The 24105-nt window shown below is 49.0% G+C and overlaps 1 protein-coding gene across 1 annotated transcript; it reads right to left on the reverse strand.

Moving 5' to 3' along the window:
• Positions 1-675: 675 nt before the first annotated feature.
• Vps26c (VPS26 endosomal protein sorting factor C) lies at positions 676-24105 on the reverse strand. Its single transcript, XM_051150290.1, has 8 exons — positions 23944-24105; positions 17211-17354; positions 15585-15734; positions 10359-10439; positions 7539-7613; positions 4585-4735; positions 3154-3306; positions 676-861 (listed from the first exon to the last, which is right to left on the reverse strand). The coding sequence occupies exons 1-8, from the start codon at positions 23998-24000 to the stop codon at positions 779-781; spliced, it is 894 nt and encodes a 297-aa protein (XP_051006247.1). The 5' UTR covers positions 24001-24105; the 3' UTR covers positions 676-778.

Raw genomic sequence — 24105 nt, forward strand, 5'->3', positions numbered from 1 at the left:
GTGAGGCTGAGGACAAACAGGCTTCAGGCCAAAACCCCTGGCTCAAAGTACAAAGTACAAAGGTGCCTCAGGGGTCAGAGACAGGCCACGCCCACCCTCCTTCCTCAGCAGTCTCCTGTCACTCAGAACCCACGTAGTCACGAGCAGCTCATGTGTGTTCTTCCCCAACAGCACTGCTTTACCTTTGAATACATTCTGGGACTACGGCAGCATTGGGTGTGTGCCAGGACTACACACCACAAACGCTCCAGCACCGATGCCTGTGAGAACAAGGACTGTCTGTCTGTCTGTCTTTTCCAGTTCTGTAAAAATTTTGAAGTCCTAGTGAGACATTACCAAGAAGTCCAGAAGGAAAAAGCCCCCAGCCTCCCAGTGAAGTCACTGTCATTCCCTGGCGTGTGTCACAGACACAGTCTTGCTGGTTGCCGACCCTTTGCTGTCAGGAGTCTGGGCAAGTTGGAGAGATTTGCCAGCAAATCTCTAGCTGCAAACACACTGCCTCCCTGAACCTAAAACAAAATGGACCATCTGGAGCCACTGGAAATGTTTTCTGTGATCTTGCAGCACACATGAGGAAACTCTGTTGCATTCCAGAAGACAGAGCTGAGGCAAGGCACCTGCAGGAAACAGAAGCTCGGCGGCAACGAGAAGAAATCAAGAAAGTGTGTGCTGCCAGATGTGGTGCCTGTGAGCAGATGGCCCGAGTGACATCCACGCGTGAACCGATGACTGGGGCAAGTCCATGTGGCCGTTCCTGCTGTCCCTTCCTGCAGCTGGACTATGTCCGGCAGAGCTTCAGCGGGAAGTTCTCGGTGATGAGGTGGTCACCATGAAGGAGGACCACCACGTTCACCTCAAACTCTGCGGGGAGGAGAGAGATGCTCACCACAGAGTCCTGGTGCTCGCGGCCCAGCAGTGTGAGCCTGCACGTTTTGCAGGGCCAGCGAGGCCTACTGACGACTGCACTACCAACTTCTCTAAGGAACTGTCTTGTCAGCTGGGCACCAGGGCCAAAGCAGCACCCCACAATACCTTGTCCACTTAATTTTCTAAAACTAAGCAGTGGTTGTGGCGCACAACTGTAATCCCAGCACTCAGGAGACAGAGGCAGGGGGATCTCTAAGTCTAAGGCCAGCCTGGTCTCCAGAGTGAGTTCCAGGACAGCCAGGGAGAGAAAACAGGGAGCAGGTGGGGAGGGAGGGGAGAGAGAGAGAGAGAGAGAGAGAGAGAGAGAGAGAGAGAGAGAGAGAGAGAGAGAGAGAGAGAGAGAGAGAATTCTAGAGTCCCTCCAAATATTTATAGTCCTTGCTGTATTTCTGCATCTCTTGTTGTTCATTATGGGTTATTAGGGTTCTGAACTGCGCTGCAGCTGTCAGAGTGCATGTCTCCAATTTCCAAATGAGAAACAGTTTATTTCACTTATGTATGTATTTTGCCTACATCCATGTCTATAACCAGAGTGTGCCTAGTGCCAGCGGAGGCCAGGGAGGACATGGATCTGAGACATATTCCTTAGAAATGGCGTATGGTTTAAACCAGGCAGAGCAGCCCACAACTGTAACCCTAGCCCTTGAGTAGTTGAGCCGGAGGAAGGCAACGAGCCCAAGGCCAGCCTGAGCTACATGGGCAGTTCCAGTCTGGCCTAGGCTACAAAGCAAGACCGGGTGGTTGTGTTACAGTTGGTTCTAATGTTAGTGTGGACAGATTTCCTCATTGGTTTTCTTCTAAGGTTTTATGGGTAAAAGATCACCACGCAGCGATCTAGGCTTAGAGAAAGCACCCAATGAGCCCCACCTTTATTCTCACCCTGGCACTACACTGCAGAGACTTAGCTCTGCACGGCTTTGGGGTATGCAGAGATCCATACACACACGCATAATTTAAAGTAATAGCCCGTAATCTTAGCACTCAGGAGGCAGAGGCAGGTGGATCTCTGAGCTCAAAGCCAGCCTGATCTACAAAATGAGTCCAGGACAGCCAAGGCTTAAAACTTTGTCTCAAAAAACTGAAAATAAAATAAAATAAATTGCATTTAAAAAAAAGTGGAGAAGTGTTTTCCCAGGTTCAGTCACCAAGATGCACAGAGGCCACCTGATGTGAGGCAGAGGGTGGCCAGAGCTAGGGTCACAGCATTACAGAAACTTGCATACGTGTCTCAGAAAGCACTGAGCCAGGCAGTGCACGGCAGGGTCTGCTCCCTGCAGAGAGGCACTGTGTGACGCTGTAGTTATAGGTAGTTGTAATGGGAAGGAGCCACAACGCCAGAGATACAGGGACAGAGGCTTCTGCCATCGACAGCGGCAGACAAGACAAGCTGGCCAAAGACAGATTCCATTTGCTGCGTGCAACAGAACTGGATTGGGGGTGGGGGTGGCTCCCCAATGCTCTGGAGCTCCAGATGCAAGCCATGGTGACAGAGGCTTGCTAAGGCTCTGCTGGAGCTCCTTGTTCGGGATGGGATGTTTACTCTATGCCTATGTTGGAAATATGCCATTTGTCTTTTGATCTGACACAGCTCACAGTGGAGTCTCAGGAGCAGCTCTGGTCTGTAGACCAGTGTTACCTCTTTGAGACAGACACTGCTGTTGTACGGTAGTGTGTCAGGTGTCGGAGAGGACATGTGGCTAATCTCACTAGCTTGGTGTGCGATCTTGCAAGAGGCACACCTGGGTATATCCTCAGGGGAATTTCTAGACATGTTTAACTGAGGAGGAAGACCTGATATGAATGTGGGTGGCACCATTCATGGGATGAAGTCCTCGCCTGTCCCAGACTTTACCTCTGTCACCTGGCCTGCCTAGAGTGAGCGAGCACCCTCTGTCCTCATGGGTTTTCCACCACAAAGGACTAGATTCCCAAACTCTGACCACAGCACACCCACCTTCCTTTAGGTTGTTTCTTGCTGGGTATTTAGTCACGTCCCACTACCTAATGACTGAACAGGCTTTCTCCATCGCCTCATGGCAGTTTTGCTCGTGTATTACTCTGAGGGGGACTCTCAGCAGGCTCTACTGCCTGCATGTGCAACTTCTCACTGAGGCACTTTTGAGTGATTCAGGGCCGGATGCTGTGGGCTGTGCCTACTGCAAGCCTCTGGGTCTGCAAGTCACTTCTTCCCTGTGGACCCCGCAGACCAGGTGCTAGACTGCTTACCCACTTTGAAGTTGGTGGTCTCCAGTGTTGGACAGGTGAACAGTCTTGGAAAGACCATGTATAAGGGGACAGAAAGGTTCCTACAAATGTCCCCATCAGCAATTTGAATATTCTGAATTTCTGTGGCATCTCGTGCATAGCCTTCTGCACACCCTGGGCAAAGAGGAAACACATGGGGTCAGGATGCCAGAACACCAAAGCAAACTGGTTAACAAACCCTGACAACCAGCACCACTTCTCCAATTTGTTTTCTGACTGGGAGTTCCCTTCCCTTCCATTTCTCATGTCTTTAAACATCACCACACTGTTTTTAAGATGCTTCCAAGGCTGCAGGTGCTGGAAGCCTAATGCCCAAATGAGCATTTCAGTGACTGCCTGCAGGGAGGGTCATCAGAATAGCTTGTTACAAATATGAGGTCTCTGGCACAGCTGCTGCATTGTGGTGATACCCTCTACCAAGCTAAGAGGACAGGAAGGCGTGGCTTAGTAGCTCACAGCACTTCCAGTTCTTGTGGAAGGACCCAAGCTCTGTTCCCAGCACCAAGGCAGGCAGAACACAGCCGCCTCTTCACTCCAGCTCCAAGGGGTGGGAGACTCCCTTCTGCCCTCACAGCACCCCACACCCACAGATAGACAAACATACACAGAAATAAAAATAAATCTTAAAAAAAAAAAAAACTACAAGATGGCCCCTGGCAAATGAAGTATATCATGTTTTTTAACTTTTCTGCATCTAGAACCATTAGTGAAATAAACCTAGTCTCAGATTTTGTTATAGCAACAAAAAATAAGACGTGCATTGACTGCAATTGACAGACATGCTCAACGTTGCATCCACCTATCGTTAATAACAGAAATGAGTTTATTTGGTTTGGAGCCTGGGACAGCTATCTGCTCAGCATCTGGCGGCCTTGTGCTATACCACAACATGGCAGAGGCCCTGACATGGTGAGACTGAGCTGGCCAGCCTGCTCCACAGTGCAACAGCACTCTCTGAGCCACCACAGAACCTGTCATGAATGCAGTGCTTAGGACCTGGTCACCTCCCAAGGCTCTCCCTCAGCAGTGCTGTACTAGGGGCCATGTTTGCAGCACGCAGCTTTGGGGAGCACTTAAGAGCAAAAGATGTGTCTCTCTGGCCCAAAGCTACTCAAACTTCCCAGCAGCCCCAGCAAAGTGAGGCTACTGTAGTCATGGTGTGCTGTTAGGGCCCTGACTTACAGCACTGGTTCCATACAGGGTCCAGGCACCTCCTGTACCACTGCACGGATGCAGGGAAGCATCGTTAAAGCATGGCCCCGGATTCCCAGGTGCCACTCCAGCCACAAGTAGGATCTTTGAGAATGGAGCTTAGGCAGGCTCACGTTAGCAAGCCCCAGGAGGACGAGCACGGGACAGGCGCAGACACCTACAGTCTCTTAGCAGCCTTACCACAAGTCTCCACCCGGACCAGCTGAAGCTCTATGCTCCGGATAGCAGCATCCGAATGCTCTACCACCAGCTCTCCGGTCAGGGGCTGCGTGATAGCACAGTTAGTGGAGTTCAGACGTCCTCTAATGAAGAACGTGGGGAGCGAGGCCCTCTACAATAAAGAGAGACAAAGGAGCAGAAGGAAAAGGAGCCATTAGCTAGTCCAGTTGCTTAAGTGCAAATAAGAACTGAAAATCAAGTTGAGTAATTACTCTGTAAACCATGGAAACTGTTCTAGGAAACAAGAAGGGATAACAGACCTTTCGTCTTTCAGTGTACTCTTGACTGACTCATCAACCGCCCTACACATGTAAGGGGCAGACAGACATGACCAGGTCACTTGGATCCAACCCCCTGCCTCCCTGATTGAAAAAAGTTCCTTCACCAAGAAACAAGACATAAACTGTAAAAAGCCTAAAAGTTGACAAGGGTATTTAAGGACAACCACCCCCTCAACCCCAGGTCACAAAAGAAAAAAGGGGAAAAAAAAAAAAAAGATTTAAGAAAAAAGAAAAAGGTAGTCAGTTTTAAAGTGTTCCCAATTAGGCCAGTTTGAGAAGCCAACTATTTTTATTTCAAGGATACTGAAAGAGCAGTTTTTCTCAGTGCCTGATGAAAAGCTTTTCTCTGTAGACAGGAAGTTGGCTGAGGGGAGCTGGCAGTGACACTGAAGGAAAATAGCTGGACAATCATTTTAGGAGTCTTCATCTTGGCATGTCCCAGTATCCAGTAGATGCAACATCAGCCACAAACTTAAAATCATTTCTAATTTGTAACTGCCTATGTGATAGCTACATAAAACTCAACAATATATCTAAGATGTTATCACTTCTGCACACAGTATGAGAAATATGAGAAATGGTAGCGCTCATCCAGAACAGGGCTCGCCTGGCATGCTTGGAGCTCTGGCTTCGATCTCTAGCAGCACATAAACCAGGCATGCTAGCACACGCCTGCCATCCTGCCACTCAAGAAGTGGAGGCAGGAGGATCAGACGTTCAAAGTCATTCTCAACTAAGTAGTTCAAGACCAATCTGGGATACATGAAACTGTCTCAAAAAAAAAAAAGAGGATCAACAGTTCGTTCATATTCTCTTTTTCACCCTGAGTCCTTGAGTCTCTGAAACCAGGCGTGCACTCTCAGCTTGCTTCTTGGGGCAGCCAGCCACGTCCTGCCTGGCAGTGGTCACATGGGGCTGTGACCTGCAGAACGGAGCAGCCCTCAAACACCAGTGAGCTCTTACCTGAGACGCTCTGAAAATGTGTCTGGAAGACCAAGTTTGAAAAACAAATACAAGAAGAACACACTGTTGGTTTAAGAAAGTAAATGCCAGCAGGGGCTCACACAGCTCCAGTGTCACTCTCAGGCCGCTTCCTGACATTGTGTCCCATCCCCAGCACCAATGCTATAACATGCACTACTTCTGAGTCTCATCTTCCACCATCCCATATTTTCTGTGACACCTTGTTTTTCCCCCAAAATTCCTCTTTTACTTAGAAAAGAAAAAGCAGCAGTGGTATTTGTTTTTGTTTTTTGAGACAGGGTTTCTCTGTGTAGCCTTGGCTATCCTGGACTCACTTTATAGACCAGGCTGGCCTCGAACTCACAGCAATCCACCTGCCTCTGCCTCCTAAGTGTGCGCCAATATACCTGGCTCCCAGCAGTGATATTTTATGAATAACTTCATACGATGCAAGGTATTTACCACAGAACACGCTTTTCTCACTTTCCAACAATAAGCATGTTTCTGTTGTTAGAAACACTGTTCACCTAGAACAGCTGTAATGCCAGAAGGCCACCTTGCACACACTTGCCACTTCCTGTATACTTTCGACTAAATTCAATGTACACTTACACTCAGAAGAATAATTTCACCAGGGTTGGTAGTGGCAGAAACTATTATTAATACATCTACACCACGGACCCTCAAGTATACACAAAGAACCAACACGTGAAGAACATAAAAGCAAGAGAAAGAGGACTTTGCCCCACATGTGGAGCCCTGTGAGGAGGGGACATGAGGTGCAGGCGAGGGAGCTGCGTCTGCAGCAGAGGAGGGACTTAGAGGGGCCTGGGTCTGAGGAAAACACTTCAGAGGGAGCATAAGAGCAGGAGGGCACAGGAACCTGCCTGGCCCTTGGACATGATGGCCACTTCCTTCTAGGACCTTCTAAAGGGCTCCCTAGGACATCGACCATGACTGCAGTATCCCACATCCCCGGACACATCTTCAATCCAGATGTAACTCTGAGCAAAATGCAGAACTGAGTAAAGAAGCCACATTCTGTCCAGAAAAGAGCCCTCAGCATCACTGCTCGCTCTGAGACTGAATCGTTAACTAAAAACAAAACCTGGGGCAGTGTTCTGGTAATGGAGCAGAGTGCGAACCCAGGAAGGCTGGCCACAGTGGTGGGCCCCCTGGGGCTGCCACCAAGAGCCAGGCAGCCTTGGTTCTCATACAGGGGAATCTGCTGGTGCTGCCCCATTCTTGCGTCTTTGCCGTCTCCCCACAGACAGTCCTCTGTCTGCACGGAATGCCGTGAGAGACTGTAAACTAAGCCTTAGTGAAGGGTGAGGCCAAGGCACAGCGCAGCTAACATAAGAAATACAGGAGCAGGCATGGGGCAGGAGCTAAGGAGTTCAGGTCACGTGTGCAGGAGCAGGCCAGCCTGGGCAACATGCTAAGACACCATCAGTTCACAAGACAAGACTATAAGCACGTGAGGGGCTTTCTAACTAAGTAATCACTGAGCTTAACATGAAATCAACTTGAAACGCCCTTTGGGGACAAACACCATCAGATACCTTGTCACTGACACCTCAATTTTCAACCAAAGAGCAACTGGCAGTGTTGGTCACTGGGCTGAGTTACTGGGGAAGCCACAACACACTAGTGTGAGTGAGGAGTTCGTACCTCTTTGACGTTTTGCAAGGTTTCCGGGGTGATGGTGAAGTCAACAGGACTTGGGGTCAGCTTCCCCTTCTGAGGCTGAAATGGAGGTGAACACAGTCAGCAGTGGGTGGATCAGCGTTGCCCTCAGACTGAGACAAGTGGCAGCACAGGAAACTAACTCAAGGGCCCGGTGCTGAGAAGCAGGGGATCTGATCCCCAACAAGCCCAGGTCCACCCTGAAACAACACTGTGCTCTCAGGTCTGTCCACCCACCCATCTTCATCTGAGACTTGCCGGCTCAGAACCCACTGGAGGTTGGACCCGAGGGACAGAATGGTGACTCTGGGAGGCCAGAGCTGCCCTGTAGCATCTGCGCAGGGGCTGACAGGCATGGTGACAGCAAAGAGAACTGCTGCCTCCTCACACTCAGGGAAGCTAGGTCCATGGAGCTCAGAGATGTTCTCATCATGTGGCAGAGCTGAAGCCGACTGGAAGGAACATTCCAGAATCCATTCACATGGCCAAGCTTCTCGGGAGCCTGCCTGGCACCACACGTAAGAAGAGCTGGGATCCAAAAGGCCAGCAAGACCCAAGAACTGTGTGGAGAGGGCACAGTGTGCCAAGTCCCCTCACGTCCCACGTCACTTTGCCCCATGGAGTTCTGTTCTGAACCCACTCTGAGCAGGCTCACAGCATGGTCTGCACTTGGGCTGTTCTTTCAGAAATAACCCTGAGCTTGCAAACCATGCGCCAGAGCGAACTGCAGCTTTCCTATGGAGGTATCACTAATGGTTCTTTCTTTTCTTTCTTTCTTTTTTCTATTATTTGTTGGTTTGTTTGTTTTTGAAGCAGGGACTCACTACAAAACCCTGGCTGTCCTAGAACTCACTCTGTAGACCAGACTGGCCTGGAACTCTGAAGAGATCTCCCTGCCTCTGCCTCCCTAATGTTGAGATTAAAGGCGTGTGTGCACCCACACCCAGCCTTCTTTGTCTTTTCTGTTTGCTGTTATTTATGTAATTGTGTGTGTGTGTTTGCCTGCATGTATGTGCACCATGTGCTTGCAATGTCCATGGAGGCCAGAAGAGGGCATTAGACTCCCCCTAGGACCTGGAGCTACAGACAGTTGTGAGCTGCCGTTGGGTATCAGGGCTCAAACGTGCGCCTCTGAAAGGGAGCCACCTCTCCAGCCCGTTTTGGTTTTTGAGACAAGATCTCATCACTCTGTGGACAGCACAGTGGCTTTGAGCACACATGTAGCCAGACTAAAGCTGAATTCCTGGTGACCATCCTGCCACTGCCTTTTGAGCACTAGAATTACAAATGTGAGTGACCAGGCCTGGCTCACACCTACCTCTTGAAGGCTCTGTGGTGACAGCTTACCATGAGCAGAGATAAGAGCCCTGGAGAATGCAGTAGCAGCCCTGGCCTGATCGCCCTGAGGAGGGTGCAGCCAGGGGGCCTCAGAGAGGCTGAGTGAGGGCTCTCACTGGTCTTCAGAGCACACAAAGCTTTCCTTGTCTAGGCTAAAGTATGTTTTAGGAAATAAAGTCCAAACTATTTATAGTAAATTATTTAAAGACCCTTGATGGAAAAAGAAGGAATTACCCATCTTTTAAATCATGTAATTTCCAAAAGCAAAAGAAACAACATAATCATATTTTATATAAACTTAAGACTATAAGTAGAGACTACAAGTAGTGGGAGCCCTAAGAATTTTACCCAAATAAAGAAATGTGAAAGAGGGGCCTTGGTGACTGCTCCACTCATGTCACACGCATGACTCTAGCCCGCCTCCCTGCACTGCACTGGACTTCCTAATCACCACAAGGGTGTCTTGTCACACTGTCACACAGAAACGCAAGTGTGAATTCTCCTTAACTGCCAAGCTCCCTCACAAGATGCCTGCCATATCCCTGCTCCCTGAGGTGCACAGCTCAGTGGTGGGACCTCTGACATGGACGGTATACTGAGCAGCCTGGTCAGGACTGCTCATGAGCTAACATGGGCATTGTGTACTATGCCTTGCTCCTCGAGCTCCCCCAGAGGCTATGGAGCAAGTCTTTTCAGCTCCCTGAAGGCCGCAGAACAAGCTCCTGAGGTAGCTCTGACACTGGCCAACAACCCAGCTGGTTCTCTCTTCCAGGCAGCTCTCCAGCCCAGGGTTCCTCCCTAATTCCTCTCAAGTGTTCTAACTCAGCCCAGGAACTCCTGAGGTATATACAGTCTGAGGGAACACCAGGATGAAGGAGACACATGGCCACTGGCCAGGGCTGAAAGTGGTGCTAACAGGAGACAAAAGCCAACGTGTGGCCACCTCTGTGAGACTAGACGTAGTGAGGTCTGAATGTGCTGAAGACATGTCTGTCACCACACCACACCAAGGAGAAGGTGTTGTCACTGTTGGTTCTTGTGACCATGTAAGCTATGGAGGACTTGCTATGAACCCCCCAAGTGGCTGTAGCAGTGGTGGCAATGGACCAATTGCCCCAGCTGGCATGGCAAGGCATTTAAAAAAGTGTATTGCAAAATATAGGCAGAAAGTATGTATGTATATCCCATGTGTTTGCACAGGACAGTGGGTGCCGAGCACAAGAGTACTTTCTCTATTGTGTGCCGCAGTGCCCCTGAGGGCAACGGTGGATGTCTCCTCTGCAGAGACAACAGTGTGCCTGCTGCTGTTGTGGTGTGGGGCTTCCCTCTGCTGAGGCACGGCCCCTTAAGGTGGTATTCCTGTGCTACAGCAACAGTGTCCGTGCTGCCTCCTGCCAGAGCCCTGACTGGCTTGTGAACAGGTGCTAGCCCACACCTCACAGAGCCCAGGGCCCGAGGGAAGCTTACAGCAGAGTGAACGATGAATTCACAGGTCTTGCTCAGGTCCTTGGCCAGCAGGGACCGCCGCATGTCACAGCGCAGTGTGTACTGGAGGGGAAGCAGGAGAGACAAACATCATCTCAACAGGCTTGGCTCTTACCTAGACAGGACATCTAAAGCGACAGGCAGTCAACACATCTAAGGACACTTTGACCAATGGATGTGTTTCACATAGACAATATACACAAGAGGAACTAATGCACAAAATAAGGACATTTCTAAACAAAGCTCACGCAGCTGTCTCCACAGCCAGGGTGTGGGGAGGTAAGAAGAGGAAGCGGGGCACCGGGGAGGAAGGCTCGACACAGCTGTCCACCGCCTGTGTGAGCCCAGAGAAGCAACCCCCTCAGAGCTGTCCCCCTGCAGTGGGGATGCCACACTCCACAGTGGACACCCTAGACGCAGCCTCAGGCAGCTCACAGACCATCACTCCTGGCGTGTGCGCTGAGCATGGGGTGCAGAGCCACATGCAGTCACACAGTCTTGAGGAGCTTCTCATTTATTGACAAGGAGCCATGGGTCAGAAAGAAAAACAGAACTTTAGGGAAACCTAAAAACAATGTCTGTGGATTTTAAAGAAGGCACTTTCAAATTTTAAAAATGTAGAGACATACAGAAATAAGGAAATAGCGTGACCAAGCTCCATATGTCCACCTCAGGTAGCTCAGAGGCAGCCTCCTTTCCAGCAGTTCTCCCAGCCCTGTCTGTCCAATGACCTCCATGGAGCCTTGTGTGAACTAAAGGACAGAAGAGAGGGGCATAGGAGACACTAACTTTGCACTCCGGCTTGTTCACTTTCTGGACTATGCTGGTTTTTCCAAGCTTGTCACTACTGGACTCCTGCTGTGAGGAGACCCTGGGCTTGGGAGGGAGGGACATGGTAGCATGGCTGCTAAGCTTTCTTGGGTGTAGCACAGGATCTGTGGCCACAAATCCCTGGCCATGAGCTAAGGATGCTCAGAAACCAGACCTAGTGCTAGACTATAGAAGACAATATTGGGGAGCTGGGGTGGCCAAGTGGCACTTGTTACCATGTGCATGGCTCTAGGTTCCATTCTCAGCACCATAAATAAGACCCCAGACCCTCACATAATTTCTGTTTAACCATCTACCTGCTGCTTTAATCATATAGGAAAAACTTTTGAATTGTGTCAAAAATAATTTTCATACCTAGGACTACATGCACAGGTATAAATCTTGTAAGAAGCTACACTCTTAAGAGCAATTTTTACACATGAAGTAAGTTCCTATATATCTGAGGCACTGCAGGGAGATAAAACATTTTTATCAGAACCATCTCTTGCCTGCAAGAACCTTAAAATTTATATAAATGTATATAAAGATATATGTATGTATGCATGTATGTATATTCTCCAGTGAGATTGCAATCTGTTCTCCCCACACAAGTTCAGTGAAGACTGGTGTGTCTGTGCACGCGTGACCAGGTGCACACTGCCCACCTCCTAGATCTCACATGCACTAAGGAGAGCCATCCTCTCTCTGCCTTACCTAGTCTGAATCTCTCCCAGTCTGGCCTCTACCACCTCTTTCAATGGTTGAGAAGTGTTAGCTAAAGCTAGAACCATTTAAGGAACCCATGGAAAGAATTTTCTTTTACTGAGTATTGGGTCTGGAAGGTGGAAGCTGCACCTGCCCAGGGGCGGCCAGTTTTGCTCTGACAAGGGAGATGACTTCCTGAGGACCAAGTCAGTACACAGGAAACCCAAGCTCACCCATGCTGGGGCCCTGGTCTCCAGTGTGGCCAAGCTGCTCTCCGGAATCTCTGTCATGCTAATTTATGAAAGGAAGGAAATGAGCCACCAGTACCCACTTCAGCTACTGCAAAAAGATCAATAATTTGTAATTAATGGATCATGTGATCTGTTGAGGAGGGCAGCAAGGTGAAGCAAACTCCTCTGTTAAAATCTGGAAGGGGCCTCGGTCTCTCACCTCTCCTGCTTCAGCTAACTCACAGTATTGACATGTAGGTTGTTATAGTGCGGCCAGGGGGCCAGCACTTGCTGTTCTTGGAGAGGACCTGGGACTTATTCCCAGCACCAATAGGGGCCTTAAAACCATCTTTACTGCACTTCCACGGAATCTGACAGCCTCTTCTGACCTCCATGGGCACTGCATGCACACGGTGCACAGACATGCACACATGAAACAAACATTTTAAAGTGTTGTTACTGCCACACCTTTAACCCCAGCACTTGGGAAGCAGATGCAAGTGGAGCTCTGTGAGTTCAAGGCCTGCCTGGTCTACATACCGAGTTTCAGAACAGTCAAGGCTACACAAGGCTACTCTAAGGGTCATCGTCAACTCATATGCTCATCACTGAGGACATTCTGTGTGACAGACTCCTCATGCTATTCTCCCACTGATCTCCTAGCAACAAGGTCAGGCAGGCCTGCTGGGGAGATTCACAGAGAGGGGATTTAAATTGACACCTGTCTGCTGCCAAAACCTGAGCCAAGCCCTTGCACAGTGTCCTGGTAGAACTGTAACTAAAGCTCACATCTGCCTGCTGTTTTGTAACCGAAGTCCCTGGAGGGATCCAGGTGGGATGAGCTACAGGTGGCTGTGAGCTGCTAGGAACTGAGCTCTGGCGCTCTGCAACAACAGCAACTCTTTCAACCACTGAATCCTTTCTCTGTCTCTGTCTGTCCGTCTGCCTGTCTGTCTGTCTCTCTCTATTACACACACACACACACACACACACACACACACACACACACACACACACAGTGTTTTTAGCTTTAAAAATGAGAGTAGAATTTTTATAAATTAAATGAGTATGTGATTTTTGCAGTCATGGTGGCACTGTTATTCAACTGCTCATAACATAAAATCTTGTCCGAATGGCCACAAGAGCAAAACTCAGTGAGAAAGAACGCACAAGCCAAGCCTTGGCATGACAGGAATTTAATGCACTTATATTTTAAACCTTTTGTCCCATGATTTTTTACATCACGCTATTACAACACAACTCAAATTATAAGTGAACAAGTTGAAAAAGTATTAGGACTTAAGAACAACACTTTTATTCAGTGCGCGAGTGTCACCTTCAGAGGAGACATGGCAAGAAACGGTGCCTAAGTGATGCCTTGGGGACCCTCTGCTGAGGGGCGCCATGTGACCACAGGGAACCACTGTCTCTCTGGTGACATTTGCTTGTGGCAAGGAGACTAGGACACTGTCAAGTAAGGGATGGACGGATGCAGAGTGGATGCAGAACAGAAGCCATAACCCTTGCTCCTGTGAAGCAGATCTGCTCAAGAGAAAACGACACACTTGTATACAAGCTGAAGTCAACTGGGGCCTCTGTTCACTCTGGTGTCATGGTAACCACGGCTCTGCAGGATAAGTCTCCCGGCCTTTGAAATGGACACTGAACACTGACTAAGACGTGAACTTCACAGACTGCACAGCTAACTCTGAACTAAGCATACATGACAAAGGACGGCAGGTGGGGTGCAGCTTGGTGAGGAGCGCACGCCTAACACACACGCAGCCGGCTTCCTACCCCAGCACGTGGGAAAACAGCACTCACTGCTGAGTGGTGACGAGCCATACAGACTCAAGGTTCCGCTAGGAAGAAATCACATCTTTACACATTTTCATACACAGTTTCATGTTGTAGCTGAGGTTAAGCTTAAAGTGGGAAAATCTGATGACTGAGGGAAAAGTGCAGTCTGGGTATCATTACTCTACTAGAGAGTCAGTCACACATTACTTCTTCCATGCACACACACGGTCCACACAACCAGGGCACACCTGTACTCTCAGCAGCATTTGAAAAAGGATGAAATTCCAATTTAATTGTAAATAAGTTTCTTAATTGTAAAGGAATCAGCTTTTAAGTTATGTGCAGTGTGATGTGTGTTTGTCTGGATCCCAGGGCAGCCCACGTGGATGCCAGAAACGAAACGCGGGTCTCCTCAAGAGTAGTACCCAGTTGTAACTGAAATCTCTTCCTAGCACCATTTTTAAAATTTTATTTTTATGTGTGTGCATGTATGTGTTAGCATTTGTGCGCATGTGTGTCATGCTTAAAACAGGTGTATGAGAAAGGACTGAGAACATCTTTTCCAGAGAAGGGCAGGCCTCTGCAATAGAGTGCACACACTATGTGGTTCACCTCGACAGATTGTCAAACAATTCATGAAACTCACAGAAGACTAAACCTTTGGTTAACTTTCCCAAGTGTTTTGAGGTTTTCTTTTTTTCTTTTTGGTTTTTGTTTTTTTGAGACAGGGTTTCTTTGTGTAGCCTTGGATGTCCTGGAACTCTCTTTGTAGACCAGGCCGGCCTCGAACTCACAGAGATCTGCCTGCCTCTGCCTCCCGAGTGCTGTGATTAAAGGTGTGCGCCACCATACCCAGCATGTTTTGAGATTTTTAAGCATGCTAAATTTAAGCAAATGAGTGGTGTTTACTAAGTCCAAATGTAAACAAGTTAAATTTGACTAACAAATCACAACTGTCCAATCGCCTGCCTTTTGTGCATCCTAAGACCGTAGGGTCTTCTCGTTTCGCAAGGGAGCTGCTGCAAGGCAGACCACACAAAAGTACCTTTCTGTGCCCTGAATGAAGGAAGGGGCTCTTTCGCTGGCTGAGTCATGACTGGGCTCTGATCCTGAGACAACAGCAACTGTGAAGGCCATCCCTCTCCAGCAGAGGTAGACAGGAAGTCGTAAACCCACGTCCCCTCATTCACGCGGTTTGCTCAATGAAGAACACAGCCTATGCGGACGAGGCAGCCTTTGGGTGTTACACAAAGACATGCTCATCAGAATAAAACATGGGTTAGGCTGGTGCCAGAAAGGTTGAGGCAGAGGAGTGCCCCTGGCGGTGTCCCTGCCACCTGAGAAAAATGCAATGACACAAAGGAGCTGCAAGGAAGAAGTTGTTATAGGCATGGTTCCTACTCAACGCAAGCGTCACAGGGGCTCAGGGCTTAACTATGTCGCAGCATGTGTGAGGCCCAGGGTTTAATCTCCAGCACTGCAAAAACAGTATCATACACAAAGTGTGGCCACAGGACACAATGAGACACCGGCACAGCAGACACAGCCCCGTCTTGAACTCGACCCATGAGCAGACCTGAGTTCAGTTACTTCAGGTAGGAAAACAGTCAAGCTGGTTTCCAGCAGAAAAACACAGCTGTCAAGTGTATGGCTAGGAACTCACCTGAATGTTGACAAACACGCCATGGTACGTCTCATACAGGACTTTGCCGCCCTTCACATGCAGAGGGAACTCAAAGGGAATCTCAGTCTTGCCACTGGGGAGCTTTCCTGGCTTCAGCACGTCGATGCTGCTGTTGATAATCTGGATCGGCTGTCAAGACAAAGCAGCTTCAGCCACCAGCACACCCTGTCTGTCTCTCTCTGCAGTCCTGCTAGCACCAGGCACAAGAGAGCTCCTGCTGCTCCCGTGTCCTAGCAGCGCAGTGCTAGGGCTGGACACACAGCAAGTTGCTGTTGCTTTTAATCCTGCACAATCATGGTTCATTTCTTTACATTTGCTTCCTACTACATTTAACTAATTTAGTGTGTGTGTGTGTGTGTGTGTGTGTGTGTGTGTGTGCGCGCGCGCGCGCATGCATACGCACTTGTTGTGTGTGGTATGTGACATGTGGAGGTCAGAGGACAGCTTGTAGGAGTCAGTTTGCTCCTTCTACTGTGTGGGTCCCAGGGATCAAATTCAGCCATCTCACTGGCCCAGTAATGATCACTTCGAACGCCAGGCCCCGAGGTGCTGTACACAGTAGGAACTGAACTCACACCTGCCTGTTTCCTGCTCAAACACTGCACTGCACTGTCCTAACAATCCTATATGCAGTAAGTAAGCAGATCTAGCATGGGAGCTGCCTGGCCCGGTTGGCCAACAGTAGCCCAGGGCTGCTCCTTACCAGGCATCTCTGGGCATTGTTCCCCAGTTCCCACGGCCCTCTCCCAGCCAGGGCCTCAGTACTGCAGCCCTGTGGGCAGGGCAGCTCTCTCCAGCCCCAGTGGGCCACTTATAACTCCTCAGTGGAGGCCACAGAGAGAAAAATAGGACTACCACTCTGTCCCATTTTTATATTCTTTACTTTATTTCATTTCGTGTTGACATAGCATTTCCCTGCATAATCCAGATTGGCCTCAAAGTCCCGGCTCTCATGGGCTCTGCCTGAGCCTCCACAGTACCGGGACTACACGTGTGGACCACCACGCCTGAGCCTCCACAGTACCGGGACTACACGTGTGGACCACCACGTCCAGTGCTTTCATGGTTTTAAATCTTTGGTTTACCATTCCCACACCAAAGTTCCTAATGGATTAAAATTAGAAGGACGCAAACGCATAGTAGTAAACTTAAACACGCTCATGTTCTCCTGTTCCCAGGCTTCCTCAGACAGCTCACATGGCCCTCAGGGAAAGAAACTCTAAACTTGGAGTGCTTTCTAGAATATAAACTCCAATCTAAATAACAAACATATAAAAGCTCCATGTTCCAAGTGTCTTACCTCAGTGTGACGTTCACCAGGAGCAGTGTGCACAGCAGCAATAAAGCCTGACAAAGCAAGGCCAGGGCCTCACGGCCCAAGCACTCGCCAAGAAGCTGCCCACTGGAGGACATCAGTACAAGGTCCTTCAACCCCAAGCACCACAGGGATACTACACAGGCAAACACCTGCTGGCCGCATACAGAAGCCACACATGCGTTTGCTCTGTAAGAACTGGAAATGTGAGGACCACGAACCTTGCAAAGTGACCACAGTGTACAAGACGCACGGCAAGTGCAAAGCACCACAGGCTGCACTGCTCTTACCTTCACAGAGTTGTAAAAGGCTTCAAACACACCCACGCTCTTGGCACTGAGCTGGAGGCTGACAGTCCCTTCCATTGTCAAAGACACTCCCTGGTGCTGGACAGAGTCCTTGCTAGAGATGACCACCAAACCAGAGAGCATTTCCTAAGGGACAAGAGAGCCTCCAGTCAAACCAGCACACCTGCTTGGGAAGTCCTGTTTATTCACTCTGAAGACCACTGGATTTAAGAGGCAGATGTCATAACACCCCACCCCGACCCCTGCCCAGCAACGGTGATATGTCAAGCCTGGACAGAGGCCACCTTCTAGAGACAGCTTCAGTCCTGGCTTCTGGGATCTCACCTGAAGTCTGGTACTGTGGTGGCACAGAGCTGCTGACCACACTCTGTGAGACTTCAGGGGCAGGGTATACCCTGTGTCTATTAAATGTACTAAGGATTTGTTTTCCACTACCCACTCTGGAGCCCTGAAATCTAAATGAAAACAAACAGGGCCAGCAGGATGGTGCAGTGGTTAAAGACACTTGCTGTCAAGTCCGACAGCCTGAGTTCTATTCCTGGGACCACATGATGAGAGAACTGACTTGCATAAGATGTTCTCTGATGTCCACATACCCAGTAACACAAACAAATTGTTTTGTTTTCGAGACAGGGTCTCTCTGTGTTAGCCTTGGCTGTCCTGGATTCACTTTGTAGACCAGGCTGGCCTCAAACTCACAATGATCTGCCTGCCTCTGCCTCCCAAGTGCTGGGATTAAAGGTGTGTGCCACCATACCTGGCAAATATATTTTTGAATAATCAATATCCTCAGTAGTATTTCCCCCCAAATTTGACTAGCATACTCCAGAAGTGAGAAGAATAAAGTCAGTCTGTGGACTTCATTAATTAATTAACCTATCCACAGTCCTTGAGAAGAGCTCTGTCCTAATGTAATCACAACGTCTTTGGTTACTCTCATGGGAAGGTCAGCGGTCTTTGGGTTGCCCGCTGCTTCCACATTATAATAACGCACACACGTGCCTTCCCTTCTTTAATCCCTGTGGCACATGAGGGAAGGCAGTGGACAACTCTGGAAGCAGAGCAAGCATTTGGTGATGCACAGGTCATTTCAGTCAGTCTTTGATTTAATTAAGAAACAACACTGTAAAGAAAATTCAAAAAATGTAATGATGATGATGATGATGATGTTGTTGTTGTTGTTATAATAATAATAATAATAATAATAATAATAATAATTTATTATTATTATTATTATTATTATTATTATTATTATTATTATTATTATTATTATTATTATTATTAGTTTTTTCGAGACAGGGGTTTTCTGTTAGCCTTGGCTGTCCTAGACTTGATTTGTAGACCAGGCTGGCGATTTGCCTGCCTCTGCCTCCCTGAGTGGTGCTGGGATTAAAGCTGAAATTAAGCCCATGCTTTTAACCCCAGCACTGGAAGGCAGGAGGATCTCTGTGAGTTTGAGGCCAGCCTGGTCTACATAGCAAGTTCCAAGACAGCCAGGGCTACAAAGAAAAACTCTGTCTCAAAAAGCAAAAATTCAAAATTAATACTAATTTGTTGGTAAATCCAGCATTTTGTTTCTTTGTTTTTGTTTTTCGAGACAGTGTTTCCATGTGTAGCCTGGCTGTCCGTGAGTTCTCATTATAGACCAGGCTGGCCTTGAACCCATAGAGGTCTGCCTGCTTCTGCCTCCCAAGTGCTAGGATTAAAGGTGGGTGCCACCACACCTGGCTGGCATTCTTATATATACAGGTCTATACAATTTCTATTAAAAAAAAAAAAAAAAAAAAAAAAAAAAAGGATGGAGAATTAATCTAAGGGTAGCCCAAGGAGCCAGAAACAGAGGATGGTGGGACACAGCTGTTCTCAGTAAAGGACAGTTGAGCGTGAACAGTGGAAACAAAGAAAGCCCAACAACTCTCCCCGCTCTTGACTAATGCATAACACAACAGAAGTGAAACACACAGCTCTGCACGGCACCCATGCCTTACCCCAGACGACACACAGGGGCCTGCAGTGGGGGGCAGGCCCTCAGAGGGGCTGCTCTTAGAACAAAGGCTGGGGCAAGCTGGAAATCCTGCAGAGAAATCCCTACAGCCTCTCTCCCCATTAACCTTTCTCTCCTACCTAGTATTGGGGTGTTGCAAGGGATTGGGGAGGAGTAAGGAGGAGATTTACAGAACCCAAAATAAAAACAGTTTTTAAAAGGATGCCTACAGCACAGAGGTTCAGTCTCTGCTCTGGAGAGCCTGGAGGTGGACCTTCACAGCCAACTTTCCACAGATAGCACCCAAGCACAAGTTTCCAGGTCTCCCCTGGCCTCCGCCTTTTGGTCTTCATAGCAAAAACCATAATCACCGCTGACAAGGAATGGGAAGACACTTTTCAACTTGGTCAGTAAAGTGTAAGAGACCACTCCAAATCGCCTAACAACTCCCTGAAACAAAACACCAAAGCCATTATCTGGACTCTGTGCCTGAAGACAGGAAACCAGCACACCAGGGGCAGCACCTGACCTGACAGCTGCCTCGACAGGAGCACCTGAGCATCACTGTGTGCACACATGACATCTCCTTACCATTCTTTGGTCAGTAGGCACAAAGGCTGACTGCATACCATGGTTGTCATGAATGGGGCTGTGATAAACACTGTAAAAGCTGTATGCTGCCCCACGTATACAAAGTGCTGGGGAGTGTTATTTGTACATTTTTCTTGTACATGCAAAATATTTTTGAAAAAAAAAAAGAGAAGCTGATAGATGTAATTGTCTAAGAGCAGGGAGTGAAGGATGGGTGGAGGGAGGTGACTGCTACCTGCCCTGGAATGCAAACGGAGTCAACAGTATGAACTGGTGACCTATTACCACACTAAGTTCATTTTTAAATAAAATAAAATTCTACAGTGAGTTCCAGGAGAGCCAGAGCTACACAGAAGTGGCTCACAGAAATCCCACCTCTACATGTCTGTACGAAAGCTCTGGCAGGAGATGACTCAGTGAGTGCTTTCACTTTCATGTATGGAGCTGTTCCGTGTTGTCATTTCACAGCGACAATGCAGACGTGAGAACAGCAGCTCAATTCCAATTGGACTCTAGCACCAGCTCATCAAGAGAACACTGAGGAAGCACGAAAACCTCGCCTGCAGCCACCTGGCTGAAGCCAGCTGCGCGGTGGCACCTGAGTGCAGTGCGCGCCACACACCCCAGTGTGCCGCTCTGCCAAGTCCTGCTGTGTCCAGCTGGGGCTGAGAGCATGGGGTCAGCACACTCACCTCCCACTACATGCAGCTTGGAGGTCATGCCCACAGCAGCAGTTCCCTGTAATGTGCAATCTCCCCCGTGGGCCTGGACATCACACAGGACAATACTACACCAGTCTCTGAGGCCAACATTCTGTGTTTCTCTCCACTACGTGCTGCTGCCAGGTACTGGGTTGTTTCTACGTAGGAGGGAAAGCAGGGCGCTCTTCCTAGCTACCAGTAAGATGTCTGCCCCATGGTAGGAGGGAGCATCCTTTAGGTATTTGCCTAGGAGTGCTATAGCTCTAGCGCTCGCGCTCTCTCCCTCCCTCTCCTTCTCTCATGGGCCATTTTCACTCGAACAACCCCAATGATACAGAATAGTAGTTAGGCTTGCTTTTTGAAGATGTTATTTTATTTCATGTGTGGGTATTTTTGTTTGTGTGCCTCTGCACCATGTGCATGCCTGGTGCCCTCGGAGGTCAGAAGAAGGCATGGACCCCATGGAACTGGGACTGTGAGCTGGTTGTGAGCCACCATGAAGATGCTGGGAATCCAACTCAGATCCTCTGTAAGGCTGCCAGTGCACTGAACCTCTGAGCCACCTCGCCAGCCCCGGGCTTTCATTTTTAAGTTGCATTGCAGCTTTGCAACTTTTCCTTAATAACAATGAGCTACGGTGTATAAGGTTTTTCCTCCTCATTGTAGTTCTGGTTTTTTGTTTGGTTTGTTCCCTTAGGTTTTTCGAGACAGGGTTTCTCTGTGTAGCCTTGGCTGTCCTGGACTCGCTTTGTAGACCAGGCTGGCCTCGAACTCAGAGATCCGCCTGCCTCTGTCTCCCCGAGTGCTCCCAGCACTCGGGGAGGCAGAGGCAAGCGGATTTCTGTGAGTTGAAGGCCAGCCTGGTTTATACACTGAATCCCAGGACAGTCAGAGCTATACAGAGAAATCCTATCTGAAAAACAGCAAGGTCACCCCCCATACTGATGGAAGTCAGAAGACAGGCATTCTTCTCGTAGAAATATTACTAGCAAGTCCTCTGAGCTCAAAGGTGGACAGACACAGAGGACTGCTCTGCAGTTCGGGAGATACAAAGCCAAGAGTCTCCTTAGGCTCCCAAAGAAGTACCTGGTCACACTTTAGGTAGGGTGGCCCGGTCCTCCCACGCCCACTGCGTTGTCCTCCCCTGGATCCCTAGCCTTTCAAGCAGGAACGGGGCTAGTGACCTGGTGTTTGCGTCAGATTAAATCACTACAGAAAACAAAACAAAACCTGCTATAACTAAAATCAAATTTAATGGGGCTATCTGCATTTTTAAAGGGAGGCTGAAACTTAATAAGCTAAACAGCCATGCTACAAAGGTTTTTAAGAGTGAGACCACGGGGGCTGGAGAGATGGCTCAGCGGTTAAGAGCACTGACTGCTCTTCCAGAGGTCATGAGTTCAATTCCCAGCAACCACACGGTGGCTCACAACCATCTATAATGTGATCTGATGTGTCTTGTATACATAATAAATAAATAAATCTTAAAAAAAAAAAAAAAAAAAAAAAAAAGAATGAGACCACGGAGAACAGAAGAGATACTCAGGGAAAACAAGTCAGCACCCTGAAGCATCTCCACCATGAGCCACACAGGAGACCGCCCCAGCCCTGCTGCTCCCTCAGCTAGGACGAACCTTCCTAGAGGAAGCTAGTCTTCCACTTCCACTCCACAGAACCCCCTCCCCTCACCCCCGTTCCAACCTGTAGTCATCTTTCACTTCACCTAACCTCCAGCTCAGTAAAGGACAGCATGTGGCCCACTGCTACAGCCACAGAAACAAGCAGGTGACACATGCTTCAATATGCATGGATGCTGAAAACACGCTGTGTCAAAGAAGCCAGTCTCAAAGGCCATACGTTATAGGATTCTTTCCCTGTGAAACGCCCGGAGCTGGTAGAGTCCATGGCGTGTGCGCTGTCTGGGGCTGCGGCAGGAAAGGAAGAACGGCAGCTATCAAGTACGCGGTTTCTTTTGGAGTTGATGAAAATGGTCTAAAATTAGCAGTGATGGATGCACACCACTATAAATACACCAAAAGCAGTGAGTTGCATGGTGTAAAGGGCTGACGGCTTGCTGTATCCAAACTGTATCTCCAATGTGTGTGTGTATGTGTGTGTAAATTATATCTCCACAAAGGTAATAACAGAGGAAACGTAGAGCCACGTGGCTTCTAACGGGATTAGAACCGCTAAGGCTTTGCTACATTTACTTCTGTTCTGCACACACACAGGCAGAAGCTTATGCACACCTGTATTTTATGGGTAACCATTCTGAGGTTACCATGGTGATGTTCAGCATATGGAAAGGGCTCCCTTGGAACACTGACAGACAAGTGTTATTTGACAAAAGTTGTGAATTGTACTCTGATCCTCCTCTTCAGTGTCCTTCCATCTTATACAGTGGTACTGCCTTACCACTTAAAACTACTTCAGACTACGTTATGCATTGTGTCTGTTGAGTGGATGCGTGCGCGTGGGTGCAGGTGCAATGGGAGACCAGCGGTGTGAGGTTCGCAGTTACGGGTGGTTGTGAGTGACCTGACAGGGGTGCTATGAACCCTACTTGGATCTTCCCAAGAGCAGTGTTGCACTCAATAGCTGACCTATCTCTCCAGCCCTTATCTTTCCTGAGACGGGACCCTGTGGCTCCTGGGCTTGTAGCAAACTCACTATCAGCTGAGGATGACTATTAACTTGTGACCATCCTACCTTAAGTGGGGTGGGGACACCACCACGTCTGGTTTTATGCAGCGCTGAGGTGAACCGGGAGCTTACCGCATGCTGGCAACTATGTTACTGTCTGAGCTACTTCCCCAGCCCCCCCCCCCCGTTTGTTTTTCTCATGGCTCTGACATCTCTAAGACTATGGCAGTAGTTTGACAGTGTCCCTACACCGAGGCAGCGACCCAGCATTAGTGAGTCTCCTCTTTCCCAGGACACCTTACCACGGAGAACAGCGCCCCTCCTATAAGAGATGATGGTAATTTGGTGTTTGGGATTTGGGGTTTTGGGGGCGGGGATGGTCTTCGAATGGTGACTGCTAGACATATTACAGACGGAGCTTTCCCCTTGTGCTGTGGGGTGGCGCATTGGAATCTTTATAAATATCAGGCTTCCAGTTTTTTGCATCCACCTAAGATGTTCACCTGGCATGTTTTCCTTTTCAACACCGCACTGCACCTGTGTGCACTAAACTGTGTGCAGAACTGTGGTCCACAATGGCTGCTGTCTCCGGGGATGGGGCGGGGGGAGACCCAGCGCGATGAGACCTAGGGTACCGGATCCCGATGATGGTGAAAGGAAGAGAACTCTGCGTTAGGGATGACCGCCCGCCTGCCGACGCGCCCCAGCCCACGCACGACAGGACCGCAGGGCACGCCCATCCAAGCGCGCCGTGGGGGAGACCGTGGAGCCTGAAGCCCGACACCCCTCCACTTACCCCGGCGTGATACACTTTATTCGCTCTTTTAATCTTGATGTCCAGAGAGGTCCCCATCTCGAATTATCTGCAGAGGCCGCAACTTCCGGCCACTCGTGACCCGGTCGCCACGCCCCTCCGGCTTCTTCCGCAGTGTTGCCACGTGACCGGCGTTCACCCCCC

This window comes from Acomys russatus, chromosome 8 (assembly GCF_903995435.1).
Source record: "Acomys russatus chromosome 8, mAcoRus1.1, whole genome shotgun sequence".
In the NCBI taxonomy this organism is placed as follows: Eukaryota; Metazoa; Chordata; class Mammalia; order Rodentia; family Muridae; genus Acomys; species Acomys russatus.